The sequence below is a fragment of the Elephantulus edwardii genome, unplaced genomic scaffold (genome assembly GCF_000299155.1).
Source record: "Elephantulus edwardii isolate Elephantulus edwardi_28Jun2011 unplaced genomic scaffold, EleEdw1.0 scaffold00120, whole genome shotgun sequence".
NCBI classification, from domain to species: domain Eukaryota; kingdom Metazoa; phylum Chordata; class Mammalia; order Macroscelidea; family Macroscelididae; genus Elephantulus; species Elephantulus edwardii.
This window is the reverse complement of record NW_006399870.1, coordinates 3,934,744-3,953,354: the sequence shown is the minus strand read 5'-3', so window position 1 is coordinate 3,953,354 and position 18,611 is coordinate 3,934,744. Positions and strand designations below refer to the sequence as shown.

The 18,611-nt window shown below is 43.7% G+C and overlaps 2 protein-coding genes and 1 pseudogene across 2 annotated transcripts in view; 2 read left to right on the top strand and 1 right to left on the bottom strand.

Annotated features, from left to right (window-relative positions):
• NCAPD3 (non-SMC condensin II complex, subunit D3) overlaps positions 1 to 3,066 on the bottom strand; it is a 133,575-nt gene extending 130,509 nt beyond the window's left edge. Inside the window, exons 1-2 of the mRNA XM_006892853.1 lie at positions 2,873 to 3,066; positions 2,609 to 2,628 (exon numbers count right to left, since the gene is read on the bottom strand). Of these exons, the coding sequence (XP_006892915.1) occupies positions 2,609 to 2,628; positions 2,873 to 3,066 (214 nt within the window). The remainder of the gene's footprint in view (positions 1 to 2,608; positions 2,629 to 2,872) is intronic.
• A 1,185-nt stretch (positions 3,067 to 4,251) lies between these two features.
• The window catches only part of VPS26B (vacuolar protein sorting 26 homolog B (S. pombe)), a 48,423-nt gene continuing 34,063 nt past the window's right edge, over positions 4,252 to 18,611 (top strand). The window contains exon 1 of the mRNA XM_006892815.1: positions 4,252 to 4,474. Coding sequence (XP_006892877.1) covers positions 4,252 to 4,474 — 223 coding nt within the window. The remainder of the gene's footprint in view (positions 4,475 to 18,611) is intronic.
• Positions 8,209 to 8,474, top strand: LOC102864898 (annotated as a pseudogene).

The window sequence follows — 18,611 nt, the reverse complement described above, 5'->3', positions numbered from 1 at the left end:
TTCTCTCCTAGTCACTTTCTAAAGAAGTTTCTGCATCTTTTCTAGCTTCTCTTTCTCTTGTATATCCTCATTTATTTTATATACACATTTTCAATGCACACCAATTATTTCTTCTCTTCTTTCATTGTTGCATTCTCTCCCTCCTTCCTTCCCCATCCCTCAGCCTACCCCACAATGCAACCCTCGTTCCAGATTGTTCTCATACATATAATGCATAATCATAAATTACTTTCAGACAGTTCTTCCCCTCATCTGTTCTAATGCAAAGTTCACTATCCATCCTCTCCTCATGCCCTCCCCAATCCCCCCCCCAGGTCTGTCCTACTTTATAACAGTGGTGTTATGCAGATATCCTTTTGTGATTTGAGATATTTCACTCAATATCATGTCCTCAAAGCTCCTCCATGTTATGTAATGTTTTACTATTTCAGTGTTTTTCAATGCTCGGTAGTATTCCACTGTGTGGATGTACTATAGCTTTTCTGTCCACTCATTTATTGATGGGCACTTGAGTTGCTTCTATCTCTTTGCTATAATGAATAATGCAGCAATAAACATTGGTATGCATCCAGCTGTTTGAATTGTGGCTCTGAGGGTAGTGGAATTGCTGAGTCAAATGTATTTCCAACTTTTTGAGGAAGCGCCAGGCTGCCCTCCATAGTGGTTGTACCATTTTGCATTCCCACCACCAGTGGGAATCTCTCTGCAACCTGCCCACATTTGTTGTTTGCTGCCCTGTTGAACTCTGCTATTGTTGCTGGGGACACCAATATTTCTGAATCACATCTATCAAGGTTTAACTACAATCAAAAATCTGATGTTAACCCTATTAATGATTCTGCCATTAATAAGCTTTAGACATGATCTTCTGTTCAAACCAGTAAATTCAGGTCCAATACTCATTACGCTTTGTTTCCTCAACCGTAAAATGGAGATACCATCTTCTCTACTGACTTCACTTGGGATTAAACTCAAAAAACTCACTCAGCCACTCTCCATCAGGTTTCCAAGACTGTAAATCACAATGTCAGGAGACTGCCTGACCACTAGGCGTGGACACAGGACCCAAGTGCTACGGTTAGTAGTGAAACTTGTTATAGATTATTACCAGAGCTTGCACTTGGGATAGAAGAACACATCATTTACCCGCTCAAAAAGTACTTTTTTGGAGAAAGTACTATAGAGAAGTCTCTGTGATAAATATTTTGAATACAAATATGAACACCAGATGATTCTTGTCCACAAAGTTCATACTATTCCACACATGTAATAGAAGGGGGCGGGGGGAAGCAGCCTGTAATGGGTAAGATTTTGAGTTTTGAGTCAGAAAGAATCAGGCTAATGTCTTGTTTTGATTGATTACTTATGGGTAATTAGCCTCCCTTTCATCATTGGATGAAGGGTTACTGAAAAGGAAAGTGTGTACAGTGTACAAAGTGTACACAGTGTGTGCCACTTAAAAGACAATCAGTAAATGACAACTATTCTTTTTACAATGGATGAATGTTAAAGTTGTACAGGATACATAACATGTGAGGGCATAAAAGGAAATATTAAGGGAAATAAAAGTTGAGAAAATAATTTGTTTAGACTTGAACCTAGGAGTTTTCCATGGAAAGAAATGAAACTGCATTCAGAATAGGAAAAAAAGGGTAAGGAAGCACAAAAGAGGAAAATGCAGGAAGCGTTTTCAAATACATACAAGAACTTGTATGGAGGTTGAGAATTCTTTAGCAATTGAGTATTCAACAGTTGGTTTGTGTCAGCTTAAACTTTGGGGGGAAAAAAACCAAACAGTGAAATATTATACTCTTCATTTGACAGATTAAATCAAACAGTAAGATTAAAAGCTTGTCAAATGACATATGGATACTATGTGGTAGAGTGAAGATTTATTATGCTTTTAGAAAAGCTGGCTGGCGTGGTCGCTGAAGGTCCTTTTATACTGCACACCATTTATAAGGCACCACACAAGGGTGTGGTTATTTATTTAGGAGACAGAGGACATGATTTAAAGGCTTAAAGACGTGAATGAATAAACTGCTTTAAAAAGCAATCCTGGAAGAAGTGTTGGATGTGCAGGAGTGGTGGCATCAAAAAGCAGCTGAGATATTCCAGCAATCGTCCAGATAAGCGCTAATGAAAAATTTGGATAGTGGCATCGGGAACAGAGCACAGAACCACGCAAGATACGTTTTAAGGGTTGACAAGTGATTGGAGGTATGAAAGGTACCAGAGGAGCCATGATTCTCAGTTTTGTGGACTGGGTGGTACCGGAAAGCCAGAGTTAAAATGCATGTTTAGTTGGCAAACAAAGATTCTGTTCTATTCATGTGATGTTGGCGGTGCCTATGAGAGATTTAGTTAGAACACATGTGAGCAAAATCAATGAGAATGAAATATGACTTCAAAACTAGATCTGCTCTTTAAAATCGAAGGAATAAAAGAGGTTGCCCCAGAAGATTCTGAAAATAGAAGGTCAAGACAGAAAAAGGAAATGTGACATAACTAAAAGAGACGAAGCAAGCACCATAGTTGTGTTTTGTTTTTTCGTTTTAAGAGATAGCTCTCTAGCGCTGAGCCTTACCACGGCTCAACCCCCTCTCACCAACGGCCCCAGGCCCAAACCTGAGGGCACCAGACCCCTGAAGAGAGCATATACTCCTGTCAAGCCAGGAGACCAGCCAGACCCTTCTCTTTCTCACTAGGCAGATGCATTCACTCGCATACTCAAAGCAGCCAGAGCAGAGCTCCGTCTGTTCTGTTCCTGTTCCCTTTACCCTCCCCCTCCTCCACACAGCCAGCTACGCTGAGAGCCAGCGTTGTGAGGTGTGCCCCCCAACTCCGCGCCACACGCCTCCAGTAGTCTCACCCAAGCTGAGGTCCAATGGGTACCAGGCCTGCAGACTTGCCCTGAGGCTTTCCCAAGCCATGGCTTCCACTACAAATATCGCCTTCTAAATAGTCAACTTCGGGGCTCGCTCCCGCGCGCGCGCCCAGGCTTTCCTGCTGACCAATCAGATTACACGGAATTTCCTCACCAGCCAATCGTCGTGGCAACGCCATATTTCTTATTAACCAATCAGCTGAGGGCTCTGTCACATGCGCAGAGAATTGGGCAGGCCCCACACTGAACCTGTTCAATTATCCTGCGGTGTGTAATGGTTAAGTGAACGCTCTACTGGCAAATTGAAGGTTGATGGTTCCAAGTCAGCAGCCAGTGCAGGAGAAAGATGTGGCAGTCTGATCCATAGAGACTGCAGACTTGGAAACCCCACGGGGCAGTTTTACCCAGTGAACTCATGGCAATGGATTTGGGTTTTGTTTTTAACTTTTTTTCTCCAAAGACCTAAGCAGGTATGCCGAAGAGTGTCCTTCCCGTTTTGCTTAAATGAGCGATTTTATAGGCTTTGAAGCAGGATCCTTTCTCTAGTAATTGTTACCCTTGCACCCTTTCAAGCAGCATTAACGTGTGCAGGGCTATTTTTACTCCTTTTGGACAACGGACAATGTACATATCATGAGAATGTGACAGCTCAATGAGGTATTAAAATAATAAGGAATGAGCAACCACGAAGACTCGGGAAAAGGTCTGCAGTGCTTTTCATCTGGTGGGAGGGAGATGACAGTTTCCCAAGGCAAAGAGTGACCATTCAAGGATGGGCGAGGCCAGCTGCGTGGCTCCTGTTGCACATGCGCAGTGCGCGCGCTGGCATCCCGGAGCAGGGACGTGCGCATGCGCTACAACCCCCTTGTGGGCGGCCGGCGACCAACCCCAGCGAACTCTGCCCCCGCCTCCCTTCCCCAGGGCGATCCTTGGTTCCGCGACGCCGCTGGAGCACGTCGGATCTCCGCACTGGGGGCAGCCGAGAGGCTCGTCCTGCAGCCCTGCGCTGAGCTTCCCTGGCGGGTGCAAAGGCAACATCTACAAACTCCGCACCGCCACGATACTCCAGGTGTGGGGTGTCCCGCTGCAAGGCTGGCATTGCTGTGCCGACGCTAATCTTTTCGAGGCCGCAGACTGCCTAAGGCTACAGGAGCAGAGAGCCCTAGTCCAGCCTCCAATCCCGCGCGTCGCAACCCACCCCCTTGCACAGGACGGGCTCATGCCCTAGCCCGGCCCGGACACTCCGAATCGGGTGTCATTTGGCCTGCTGGAGCCGGAGACAGCACCCTGCATCCACCCAGAAAGGAAGCAAGAAAAGGAGGCCTTGCTGACACTGGCCCCTGCGCAGCCCCGAGTGCGGTGCGATGAGCTTCTTCGGCTTTGGCCAGAGCGTGGAGGTGGAGATCTTGCTGAGCGATGCGGAGAGTAGGAAGCGGGCCGAGCATAAGACGGAGGATGGCAAGAAGGAGAAGTATTTCCTCTTCTACGATGGGGAGACGGTCTCCGGGAAGGTGAGCCTCATGCTCAAGAACCCCAATAAGCGTCTGGAACACCAAGGCATTAAGATCGAATTCATCGGGCAAATCGGTGAGTTCAAGGCCAGCAGCAGCAAGCAGTTGAGCTTGTCATGGAGGTGGGGCCCGGGTGGCACAGGCGCAGCCTCAGGGTCCATTTGGAGCCCCTTTGCAGCTGCATGCTGGGCCTTAGGCCCGGCTGCAAGTCCTGCTCGTCGTGACTCCCAGCGTGGCCACTATCAGTGCCAGATGTGACAGCGCACAGAGGGAGGTGGGGATGAATGAGGATGAAAGGACTCGTTCTTGCCTTTCTGCAGATTGGTACCTGTACAATACTAGGTTCTCTGCCACCTGCTGCTAAGGTCAGCGCTAGCTGAAAAAGGATGGATATATTAGGGGATAGGACCCTACTAAGATGAAGTCCCCACCATATAGACATCCAGGACGCTCAAACCCAGACTCAACAGGCCCTCTGTCTCAATTTGTTGCATTCCCACTCACACCTTGTTGATTTTAGATATAGATTATCGAAGATGCTACCCACCAGCTTCTCTCTTGTGTAATCTTTATTCTTTTCTCCATATAGTTTAAAGAATTGTGATCTTTTCAGTTACCTAGCCTACATGTAGGGAGCTCTAGTGGACCAATAGATAGATAGAGTTGCACTGCCAAAACCAAGGCAAGGAGTTGAATTCCCTGGTTGCTCCTCAAGAGAAAGATGAGCAGCCTCCTCCAGTTTGATTTACAGCCTCTGAAAAGCAGCTGGAGATCAGCTATGAGCCACTTTTGGCTGGATGGCCCATTACAACAAGCTTACATTTTAAGACTTTTTTATTAGGATTCTGTTTTTCAGCTGATGCACTTTTCTCCTTAAAGGCAAAGAAATACTTCTAGAACCTCAAATGATAAAAATTTTTTAATGCTCTGCTGGTCTTTAAACATGATTACTAACAATTAGAACTAGACAATATAGAGTAGTAATAATAAAGAAAATTTGGGGAACCCTCAGATAGGACTGGGTTGCTTTCAATTCTGAGATTATCAGTGATTTTGTGTTTATTAAGCCCTGTGGGCTAAACACTTCTAGTAAAGAACGCTGTTACCTATTTCATACGTTCCTTGTATAGTGGTGATCTTTTAGTGCTTTCCTGGAGAAGACTTAAATGTTCTTTCCCAGATCCTGAGAACTCAAGCAAACAATTTTCTTTTTTTCCCCTTGATAGAGAGGGGACACTGAAGCACTGGTAGTAGGAACTCCAGAACAGGAATCCGTGTCCTCCTGGCTCTGCACTCCAGTAGTCCAACTGAAGCATGTTGCCTCTTGCTACTTAGGAAAAACTGGTAGCATAGTTTCTAGGGAGTTGTGCTGCTAACCCAAAAGCTGTGCCTCTCTGCGGTAAAATCCACAACTGCTCCGTGAGAGAAAGAGCTAGACAGTCTCCTCCCATGCCATTTACAGCCTTGGAAACCCAATAGAGGGTCAGTTATGAATTGGTTCTGGCTCCACAACAATGGGTGAGTGAAAGGCTAAAGAAATCAAAACCAGGTTGAAGACTGCCTGATCCTAAGGGAATTTTTTGGTTATTTCAGAGTTAGATTATGAGAGACATTTTCCTCTCCCAAAGTTCCTTGGTAAATTATAACAAAGAGGTCTTTAATTTGAACTCCTGTACAGACATCTTGAAAGAAGGGCCAGCTTCCCTACCTGCAAAAAGTCACAGCTTTCAGAACCCTTAGGGAGCATTCTACTTTGCATACATAGAGTTGCTGTGAATTGGGAATCAGCTCAGTGGCACCTGCTTTGGGGTTTTGGAAGCTTCCCTCCCCCAACCCTACTTTCTACTCTACTCTCGTGGCCTAGTAGGTAAGGAGTTGTGCTGCCGTCACAGACAGAGGTGTGTTGAACTCACTAGCTTCTTGGAACAAGTTAGACAGTCTCCTCCTATGTGATTTATAGCCTCTGAAAACCCCCTGGAGGGTCAGCTATGAGTCATTTTCGACTTAATGCTAGTCAATGAGTTAGTGACCAGAAAAGGGAGTAGAGAGTGTGTTACATACTTCTGTTTTCCTACTTCTGGCTTAGGCACTGTGAACATAATGCTCTTGGGACAGGATTTATCATGGCATCTCTGGCTGCTACCTGTGAGAGTTAACAATGGTATCTCCCATTTGTGATATCCACAGGTTACCTCCAGACATTGCCAAATGTCTTTCTCCAGTGGAAGATCAGCTTGTTGCTGGGGGAAAAAAAAAAACACACCAAAAACTACTGGCCAGGGAATATGAATCTAAAGCATTTTAAATGTTAAGCATGTTGTCACCTGCGAGTCATAGCGACTCTGTGTACGACAGCTCTGAAGCCTGCCCTGTCCTTAGCCAGTCTCTCTGACTCCGAAACACCTACCCCCATTATCCTAGTTACCATGTCAGTCCATCTCATTTGAGGTTCTTCCTCTCCTGCACGGTTCCTTCACCCATCCAATCATGATGTCTTTTTCCAAGGACTGTTCGCTACTGGCCATGTGCCGAAAGTATATGAATTGGAGCTTTAAAATTCTTGCCTCCAAGGAGAAACTTGGTTTTATCTTCTCAAAGAGACAGACTTGTTTGTTCTTTTAGTGGTCCATCATGTGTTCAGTATTCTTCTCCAGCACCACAACTCAAAGGCATCGGTCTTCTTCTGTCATCCTTCATCATTGTCCAGCTCTCTGATGCATATAGCAAGTAGTTGCAAAGACTATAGTCTGAATCAGGTGCAAATTAGTCTCTAGACTGACATCTAGACTGACTTCTTGGTACTCTGGAGAGGTTCCTGACCACAGATTTTCCCAGTGGCGTTTGTCTTTTGATTTCCTGACTGCTGGTGCCAAGAGTGTTGATTGTGGAGTCGAGCAAGTTGAAATTATTAATTATCTCAATGCCTTCTCCATCTATCATGGTGCTGGCAATTGGCCCAGTGGTGAGAATCTTTATCTACTTGATGTTGAGTTTCATATAATGGTTTCTAAACTGTTGCCTATCTGGAATTAATATTTTAAGTTAGTATTTTAAAGTTATTTCATGAATTCTTTGATTCCATAAAAGAAAGTGTGGACAGACAAGTTAATATATCATCAGTCATAGGTAGTGCCTCACCAGTGGATGAGAGGGACCCTACAAGTCCCCACGACAGAGATAATAAAAATAGCTCTTCTAGGAGGAATGGTACCAAGACTTCCTCCAATCTGAGTGAAAAGTTGAGGAGGTGCCTATTGTACTTGCCCTTTGGCCTTTGACTTTGCGCATCTTTTGATCTCATCCCTGATGAGTTTTCTAAGAACCCTCTCATGTTTCCACTGAAAGTGCCTCCTAGACCCTCAGTATTCTAGACTAAGCAGACCATAGAGCTTTGGGAGAATCCTGCCCTGAAAGCTGCAGTGTGCTCACCTATAAAGTAGGGATAATAATCGCTGTATGAGGATGGTGGTGATGTCAGAGAATCATGTTTTGAGCTCCTCTGTTATTCTTGTCTGCTTTTAAGTCAGTTCTGACTAGAAACTTGACTGGCTTGACTGGAACCCCATGTGTGTCAGTAGAACTGCACCCCTTTGGGGTTTTAAGGCTGTGTGTCACCTTTCTGACGTAAATTGCCAGCCCTGCCTTTCAAGCCCTTTGAGTGAATTTGAACCTCCCAACTTCCACCCAGCAGTTCAGCACCTAACTGTTTGAGCCATTCAGGGAGTCCTGAGTCCTTGTAGAGGATTCTTTTATAAAAATTCAAGTAATATTCCTCGTGCGCCCCGGCCTACGGACGCCCAGGACTCCAAGATGGCCTCCGTCATACCACTGAAGGAGAGGAAGCTCTTGGATGTAAAACTGGGGGAGCTGCCCAGCTGGATACTGATGCGGGACTTCACCCCGAGTGGCATCACAGGAGCGTTCCAGCGAGGCTACTACCGGTACTACAACAAGTACGTCAATGTGAAGAAGGGGGCATCGCTGGGCTGTCCATGGTGCTGACAGCTTACGTGGTGTTTAGCTACTGCCTTTCTTACAAGGAGCTCAAACATGAACGGTTACGGAAGTACCACTAAGAGGCACCGCCTGCATTCCTGCCCGGGTGCCTTTGCCCTGACGCTCTTCCCTTCTTCAACAGCCCTCTGTCTCCTAGATTGAGAACTCTGTCCCATAAAAGATGACACACTCTGTACAAAAAAAAAAAAAAATTCAAGTAATAAAGACAGAGTTCTATTTGCAAAATCCATTTGCAACCTGATGAGTAACCAAGCTTTCCTTCATATCCCTATCCCCTTCTCCCAAAGTTAGATTGTCATTCTTATCTATAGGGAGTGCACGTTTACCATATGGGCCCATCATACCTGTTGAGTTTAGAGCAGTAACTGCTGCATGTTTGATGATACAAGCATTAGTATATACTCACTGTAATTATTCATGGTTACAGAGGGAATAAGCCCCATGGGTTTCAGAATAGAACTGTGCACCGTAGGGCTTTCAGTGGCTAATCTTCGTAATCTTTTGGAACAGATCAACAGCCTTTTTTTTTTCTTCAAAGTTCTAAGTAGATTTGAACTGCTGTACTTTAAGTTAGCACTTAAGTGTGCTGTTTGTATCACCCAGGAATTCTATCCCAGGGAGTGGTAATAGAATGATATACACAGTATCATTAATATTGATTACAGACAATATGTGTCTTATTACTTGACCCTAGGATGTGTTGTTTAATTAAGGCTAAGACATCAGAATAGCCAGGTTAATTTAAGCGTGTTTGGTGCAAGGAGGAGTTTGTGTCTCTAAAGTACATACAGTGACTGATAGTGGATAAGGGGGAGCTGAGGTCATTCCCCAAGGAAAAGATGAGTGATCTCCTTCTGTGTCAAGTAAAGCCTCCAGAAATCCAAATGAGGATCATCAAGGTGGAGCTTTGGTTTTGGTTTTGTTTTTTTAAAGAAATACTAGTCTATGAGTTTGAAGTGTTTGGGGGAGGAAAGCGACTCTAGTCTATTTATGGGGACACAGTGACTTTTCTTAGCTTTTTGATTCCTCCTGATTTCCCCAAAGAAGCAGGGTGTGAACAAAGTTCTCTGGGAACTGAACTCAGACAGAAGCGTAAGCCTAGAAAGTAAATTTGCTGAAGTTGTGGTCATGTGGTTTTTCTCCTTCATTGCTCTGTTTGAGTAATCTGACTATCAAAAGCAAGGGGGGAACTTTGGTCAAATTATGAAGTAAACCTGTAATGTGTGAAAATAAGGAAATTTACATTTTTGCATTTTGTTCCCAGCTCCTTTCTTCTTCTGCTTTATAAAACATAATCTTTTGGATTTTCTTCCTGCCTAAATCCTGGCATGGAATTTCCTAAAGTGAAAGTGGAAGGGAGTTTTCCAGTTTGAAAATTCTTTTATCCTTGTGGTTACTTTTTTCTTCCTCCTGCTGAAAGTGCCTTTGTCCCACCTATGGTTCATTAAAGGCCAAACAGGCTGAAGTTATTCCATTCTGTAAGTCACAAGTTGCGATAATACCAATGTCGACAGGATATTTTGAGGATAGTGATTTGCTGTCGTTGCATATCTTCAAGGTGGAACCTACACCTAGCCAACACTCCAGCAAGTATAGTGATAGATGTGTGAAGTGCTGGGTTTGTCACATACCTTAGGTACTCAGTAAAGGGAAATGAGGATGATTATGATTATCATTTTCTCTTTTTTTCACCTCAAAATTCCCAGGTTTACGATTGCTCATTGCCATAGGGTTAATTCCAACCCATGGTTGCCTTATGTGGGCAGAACCCATCGATTTGCATGACTTCAGAAGCAAACTTCCAGGCTTGTCTTCTAGTGCATATTTAGCTGCCAACTTTTAGACCCTTTAAAACTGTGACCCATGCAATCAAATCATGGTTCCTTTGTGAACCTTCTATAGTAGATGTCTGGTCCAGGTTGCCCTCACCTTTGGGCTATTTTACCTTTTCCCCAGGAAGATTGCCACCTTCTCATGGTCTTCCCCAGGAATGCAGATAATTCAAGGAAAAGCTAATGACAAGACACTGCATAGCTACATGCAAAGGGAGCTATAGTGGTTCAGTCCATAGGCAGTTGTGTGTCTATCCCAGAAACCATGCCTCCTCTCTGGAGGTTCAAATTTGCCAGCAGCTCTGTGGGAGAAGATAGGCAATCTCCTCCCTTGTGATTTACAGCTCTGAGTCAGTTCCTACAATGAGTGGACACCAGCAGAAATCTGGTGCATTGAACACAGTGACTGCAGGAGTGGGCTCAAATGTGTCAGAGATTGTGAGACTAGCACAGGGTTCGAGTGTGCTGTTCGTAGGGTTGCTGTATGTCATAGACTCAATGGCACTTAACAAGTGTTGGATTGCTCTGGACTAATTTCTTCACAGTCACCCAGATCTTGCTCAACAAAGGTCCCATTTAGATCTTACTATTTAGAGATAGTCTGGTAGAGGTGTAACATCTGCTCCCTGTCCCCTTCTCACTCTATAGCTTTACCATTTACATTCATGACTTAATGTCTTCGTGTACTCTGATGACATCCAAGTTCTTTCTTTGGCCTGATCTGAATCTTCTTCCAAGCTTCACATCTATGTTTCTAGCTGTCTGCTTGATGTCCTTATTAGATGCCCCACAGGTACCTCATCAACTTGAAGATTTCTATCCCTGTTCTTTCCATGTACTGTAGCCCCAGCCTTGCCTTTCCTACTTTCCCCATTTTAACTGATGTCACCTGGAAAAGTTATCTTAGACTTCACTCTCCTCACACCTCCAAGTAGCTTTTAAGTTGAACATACCATGGACGGCCGAGAGAACAACAGATCTCTCTTGGGAAGAGTGAAAGCAAGCTGCTCTCTGGAGGCAAAGATTTTGAAGCTCAGTCTCACATACGTTGGGCATGTTACCAGGAGGAACCAGTCCTTGGGGAGGGACTTCATGCTTGAAAGAATAGAGGGACAATGGAGAGGAAGACCCTGGATGAGATGGATTGACACAGTGATGAGGTTAATAGGAGTAGATGTGTTAGAGGCAGTGAGATTGGTTCAGGACAGGGCAGGGTTCACAGCTATTGTGCGTAGGGTCACTTAAATCACAGGCAATTCAAAGGAACATAGCAACTTTATGATAGATCTTAAATCTTGCTTTCTCCTGAGTTTCAATACCATTCCCTTTGTGACCCCCTAACAAGTCTTCCAAGCTTTATTCTCCTCTTTCAGTTCATCTTCTGTCAGGGTGAAATTTCTAGAAAGCTATTCTCAAGTGGTCAGTCCCACCTTCATTTTTTTTTTCTCACAGACTACTTGTTGGTTAAAGGGAGACAGTGCAAGCTGAGCATCCAAAATCTACACGCGCTGGCCGCTGTCTCCCTGTCCAGCCTCATCTCTCTAAGCCAGTCTTCATCACTACTTGTAGCTTCCAGACACTTTTGGTGTTTTTTGAGTTTTTTTATTTCTCCATTGTGTGCACATCTTTCTGTAAGCTATGCCTTCCTCTACCCTTTACTCATTTTTCAAAGCCCAGCAAACATCCCACCCATATGTAAGCCTTTCCTGACCTCACAGGTGGACTTGGGCCCTGCCCCCACTATTCTCTCAGGCATCTCCCAGGTGCCGGGCACCTCATTTTACGCTGCACAAGGCCAGGTCCCAGCTTCTTTTTTTTTTAACACTTAACCCATCTCCATCCCTGAACCTGAGCCTCTAAATGCCACCACTGTATCCCTTTTTTATTAACTGGATACACTAATCAGATCTAAGAATTTATAGAATTTATGGTCTGGATTTTTTTTTCTTTTCCTCAACTCCTCTTAGATAAACATAAACACTTAGAATGAAAGAGAGAGTGTAGATCTGTCTGTTGGTCACAGCTAAGAGGGTGGGCTTCTTGCTTCAGCTTGTGGAAGAGGCGGTCAAACTCTGTAGTTGAACTCTGGAGTAACCTAACACTGGAGCCACGGGAGGCTGCCACATGTATCCTTGGAATAGTAACCTTGCCGAGGGAACTAGGATACAGACCACATCAAACCCATCTGCCATTGAGTCGATTGGAGCTCACTCGTTAGTCATTCCTAATGGGCCTCCGAAGCTTGTACATCTTTATGGAAGGAGATGGACTGTCTTTTTCCCTAAGGCCTGGTGGATCCATACCACTGACCTTTTGGTTAGCAGCACAACAAATAATGCACTTTGCCACCAAAGATCATTAAGAGAACAAGGATAAGGAACTGTTAAATCTAAATGTCACTGTACCTGCTTTTGCAGCTTTCTATCTTTCTTCCACTCCATGCTCTTCTGCCAAGTGGAGCCTGATTTCTCCCAGTTCATAAGGATTCTAAGACTTGTGATCCTTATCTTCCTACATCAACTGTTTGAATGATGCAGTTGAACGTTGACCCCAGACTATAAAATATTACTTATTCACCAAAGGTATATATGTTTTGTTTTGATACGAAGCTTTTAAGTACAATCAGGATATTCTCTCCGCCTAGCACACTTTATCATACGGCTTGGTCTGTGTAAACAGTGCTAGCAAGTGTGTAGGGAAGCTATTCCCTCTGTCAGATACAACCTAAGGCCAGCTACTCTAGCAACTGCTGTCTTTAGCTGCTGTTATCATTAGCTATTGTTGTTATCTGCTGTCAAGTCAGCCCCAGTTAGCTGCTTCCAAGTCTGCCCCCAGGTCATAGTGACTCCGCACACAGCAGGATTCAGAGTATTGTGTTCCTCAGGGTTTTCATTGGTTGGATTTTGAAGCTAGTTACCAGGCCTTTCTGCCGATAGATTTTAGTCTGGAACTTCCATCAGAACCTGTTCAGCTGCATCGTGACACACACGCCTCCACTGACAGTTGCCACTTGGTGTAAGTTGTTTTAAAGTAGATTCAGGTCTGGGCCTCCTGCATGGATGATCAAAATCCCACTGCTAAGCCACCTTTTAATATCCATGGCCTCATAGTTTTCTTTGTGTTTTTTTTTTTTAAAGATACAAGGAAGTATGTAAAGGCTCCTGTGAGATATGCCATAATAATTAGAAGAGACACTTCTTAATGGGACTCATTTTCAGAGCATTAATGGAGAATTCAAGGCAGAATGGGGCACGCTTTGAGGCAAAGCTTGTGAAACAGGGCTCAGTGAACCAAATATGACCACACGATCACACTTGGGAAATGTACAAGAGGGCAAACATGGACACCTGTGCCCCAAAGTCAAATGAGTATTATGTGGGATTTTTTTTAATTTTTATTTTAAAATTGATTCTTGTGGATGTATCTGATCTTGTTAGCACCAGTCAAGCCTATGCTTCTAAAAAACCTAAATAAAGACTTTCCATATTTTAGTTCATTAACCCTTAAAATATTACATGGAAAGCACATGAGTACTTTCATGTATATTAATACTGGTTAAGTTGTTGGCAGGCCTTGAGAAGAAGAGCTGCATGTGTTTTATGAGGCAACCAGAGGTGTGTTGATTATCCAGTAAATTTCCTATAGTCCAGGAAGTCGGGGTGCATATGGGCAGCTGCCATAAAGAAGAATTTTTGCTGGGTTTTCAGCTAGCAATCTGTAGAAGGAGAATTTTTGCTGGGTTTTCAGCTAGCAATCTGTAGTTGTCCAACTAGGGTGAAGAGAAAGCTCCTTGGAGGGACTTCTGCTGACTGACATACAAGAATCTGAGACTGACCATCCTGACTCTTGGTACACATTATCAGAGTACCTCTGATGAGATGATCCTATGGGACAAAACTGACTTCCACAGAGGCATAACTCCCTCCTAGGCCATTAATGGCAAATAGTTCCGTGAAGCATCTTGACTACAAAAGTTTCCTCCTATTGGACTGAGAGAGCTCTAGTGGCCTAGTGTGATAAGGAGCTACACTGCCAACCCAAAGACATGAAGTTCAAATTCATCAGCTGCTCCACAGGAGAAAGATGGGCAGGCCTCTTCCTGTGCAGTTTACAACTTCTGAAAACCGGCTGGAGAGTCAGCTGTGGGTCAGTTCTGACTTGAAGACACATAACAAAAACATTAGGCTGAGAAGGAGGCTAGGAACAGGGAATTGCCTTAACAACAACTCTTGTCAGTTCTCCCTTCAGCTATGAGACTCTGGTCTCCTAGGGAAGTAGGGGAGACCTTCTAGTGATTTGTAGTTGCATCTTTGGGATGGAATAGAGGCAGTTTACAGTGTGCTTGCCTTCCAAACCTCTTGTTAACATAACTTTGTATTTCTTTATTTTCAAATACTTGAGAGGAATCCATATCTTATGGTAAACAGCAAACTATGGCTACTATGTCTGCTCTTTTGCCCCCCCCCCCAATGTTTTCAAAAGCCTTACAAATGGCTTGTTGTTAAGTGCTGTTGAGTCACTTGCAACTCATAACAACCCTTTGCACAATAACTCTGAACCCTGTTCTAAACTATAAATTGAAAACCAAGTCCAGCTTACCTAGAGCACTCACTTTGCACTTTCCACAGTGTCTGATGGAGGAGGCGATGCTAACATGAGCCTAGGAGGAAGCGCACTGGGGAGAAGGGAATGATTGCAAAGCATGTTGGGCATTCTTGACGCAGGCTGGACACCTCCCACCCCTAATTGGCAGATAATTCTAGCTGTTGCTAGGTGATTGCTTGTGGGCAGGCAGATGACCTGTGTACTCTGAGTGCTTTCTGAGCTTCTCTATTATACTTACTCTTCATGCTGCCTTTAGAAAGTGTGATCAGATTTGTGTATTTCCCCACTCACTTCCCTTCTACTGTCTCTGGGATTTCCCACTAACTCTTCCCTAGGTTGAGCTCTTGTGCTGCCTATCGCTGTGCCATGTTCAGAGTCCCACGTGCATTGGCGCTGGCACAAGATTTATGGGATCGTTTCTCGAGGGATCCAGCATGGGACAGACCAGCAGGAATCCATGGAGGAGTCTTCATCACAAGCACTCTGCCTCATCCTTGCATTTCCTTGCTTTTACTGAGAGACACAGTTACTGGATTTAACATTAACAATGGGTTACTCCCCTTTCCCTCTTACCTGTTTACATGGTTTGGTCCTGTCATATCTCACTTAGCTGGATTGTGGATTACCATCACTACACTTCATGGTGTTCACGGCATCTTAAAGGATTTACAGTTTGGGAGAGGAGGTGCTCATTCATAGTATAAGATCAAAGTAGACCGACATAGAAGAGTTAGCCATAAACTGTGTTTGCTGAACACTTAGCTAACTATAGGAGGAGTGTTATCTGCTCCTTTGAGGTGTCTGTGTCACTGCCATCACCCACCCTGCCTCAGAGTGCCTCAGAGTGGAGAACAGATGTGCAAGGAACTGGCGTGCCTCTGAGTAATGTTCTCCCCACAGTGCAGGACCAGCCTGCTGGTTCTAGGGAAACAGGAACCCTGATGGAGTCTATGATGGCTGAGGTCTTAACTAGGGCACAGACCACATGCAGGCAGGTGGACTGCAGAGCCAGTTTCCTCCTCCTTTGTCCTATGGGCTCATGTGTCCCTCAGAGAGATTGGTCCTTTGCCCTGGAGATAGATAGTGAGAAGCAGATGAGCCACTGTTGTCTTGGGGACTTCTCTCTGTAGACCCAGATACTTCACCTGTAGCAACTGCTCTGCCTTCTCTGCTTTCCTATTGGGCTGCAGGCCCAGTGGCCCTCCTACAGGCTATAGCCCAACATAGTACTTTAACCCAGAAACACCTAAGGTAGCTGCAACTATAAGGTGTTACGTCAATCCCAGTCAGTATGGCGTGCCCACTCAATATTGCAGAATCAGGCACTCGAGTAGGTGCCAGCATCAAAATACAGGCCAATTATTAAAAGGCTTCCAGTCCAAGCATGAAAAGATCATTTATATAATAAGCAAAGTGTAATATTTTAGGTAGCAGAGTACAAACAGGCATAAAATAATATAGGACAAATAGTCCTATGACTTTGAATAAAGAAATACCAGTACTGCTCAGCCAGTATATGAAATGAAATTTTGCTATATGCTGTAGTGTGGATGGGCCTTGAAGATATGTGCATGTAATGAGTCAGTCAGAGAAGAACAAATACTGTATGATCTCATTTATATAAAAACAAAGACAAGACAAATCTATAGAGACCAAAGGAGGGGGGAGTTAACAGTAATGGATTACATTGATTATGAATAGGGCTGCACAGTCCACTGTAATTGCTGTCAAGATATTACACACCTGTAAAAAGTTGAAATGGCGAGAGTTGTATGACAGACATATTTACATCAACCAAAAAAAAGAAAAGGCAGAAAGGAGTAGCTGCAGAGGCTGCTTGTGCATAACTTAACATCTCATGATATTTGGTTTCTCGGTTTGAAGATTTAGGGCCATGGTTTCACGGGGCATTCCAGTTAATTGGCCTAATGATGTGCTTGCTGCTTCTGTTCTGCCTAGTTATGTAGTATCTGGCATCTTAAAAGCCAAGGCACAACACTGGGCCTCTCTTTTCCTAGAGCAACAGAGGAGAGAGAGTCAATAGAAGGACAATGTGAGATGCATGGCTAATTGCTTCCATAGACAGCTGCCTTTGCCATGAAACCAGAGCAACTTCATGGTATGATGCTACTGTTACTGAACATTTAGATCTAAGATTTTTTACAGAAATGTTGGATCAAGGGGAGTAGGAGAATTGCAGAACAAAATTTCAAGGTCTCATGAACTCCAGACTTTCTGGAGCCATGCAGACTGGATGAACTCTTAAAACTGTTGCCTAGATATAACCTTTAAAACTTAAACCAAAAATATCACCCAAAGTCTTCCTGAAACCAATTTTACTAGTTTTGTTTAACTAGTAAAAAATGTCCATATTAAACATTATGCTGTCTTTAAAAAAAAAAATTATTGTGACTTGAGTCCAAGCTTACAGAACAAATTTCACAGTCCACACACATTTTGCTTTGTGACATTGATAACAGTCCCCACAATAAAACAGCACTCTTCCCACTTCCCCCCTGTGTTTACGGGTTCCACTCATCCTTTTGTCCTGCCTTCTGAACTTTATCCTTGGGCAAATGCTGCCCTTTTGATCTCATATGGTTGATTGTACCAAATGGTATATACTTCTTGGGTGTTATTGTTCATCTAATAGGCCTGCCTGACATTTGAAAGTTGAACCTAGGGAGTAAGTTTAACTCTAGGCTTAAAGAGGATTTAAGGATCATAGTTTCAAAGATTCTACTAATTTCTGCTGGTCTTTTTTATGATCTTTAATTTTGTTTTACATTTTTCTCCATCTCTATCCAGAATCTCCTATTGGGATCTTTTTCAGTGTGATTGTCAGTGGTAGACAGGTACCACCTAGTTCTGATCTCAGAGCCATGGAGGTTGAGGTTTGCATAATCCTTTGATCTAGTTTTGTTCATGTGTCTTTAATTTTACTCACTCTTTTCTTTACTCAAGATGAGGAGAAATCTACGGTTGCACCATAGAGGGCTTCTCAGCTTTTAAGACCTTGAGGGCTTCTCAGCTTTTAAGACCTTGATTTCCACCCACTATGGTAGGATATAGAACATTGATTTTGTAGACTGTGTTATAAAAATTGACCCTGATATCCCAGAGGCCCATGGCCTCTGTGGCTCATACCTTTAAAATATATGGTTATGGCTAAGAAGTTTTCATAACTTTTCCCCTGTATACTTGACTAAGTTCATGGTAGTTATTTGAGCATTCATAAATAGATGTAGGAGTATGCTCTGTCAAACCAAAATATATACATGGGTTTAGTTCCCATTCACCTTCTCCCAGTAACTCAGTTCACACGTCTGTCCACTCCTGATGGTGATGGTGGTGTGTTCCATCAAGTCAGAACCACCCAAAGCTGACCCTGCAGTGGCTTTTCAGAGGCAGTATATCTCACAAGAGGAGATTGTCCATTTTTATCTAACCAAGCAGATAATGCATTTGAACTGCATGCCTCTCAGTTGGCCGCTCAATTCCTTACCAGTAGGCCACCAGAGCTCTCTCTGTTCATTTTAAAGTTACCATTTATCACTGGATTGTGTATAATAGTATTTACCTTTTATACCATTAACTCTTGTGCTCTTCCCAACGTCATCTTGTACTTTGATCATTTTGTGTTGATGTCTCTATATTGCCTTTCCCTTCACTCAAGTGAAAAAAAAAATATATATATATATATTGTTGTTGTTATGTGCCATCGAGTCATTTCCGACTCATAGCGACCCTATGCACAAC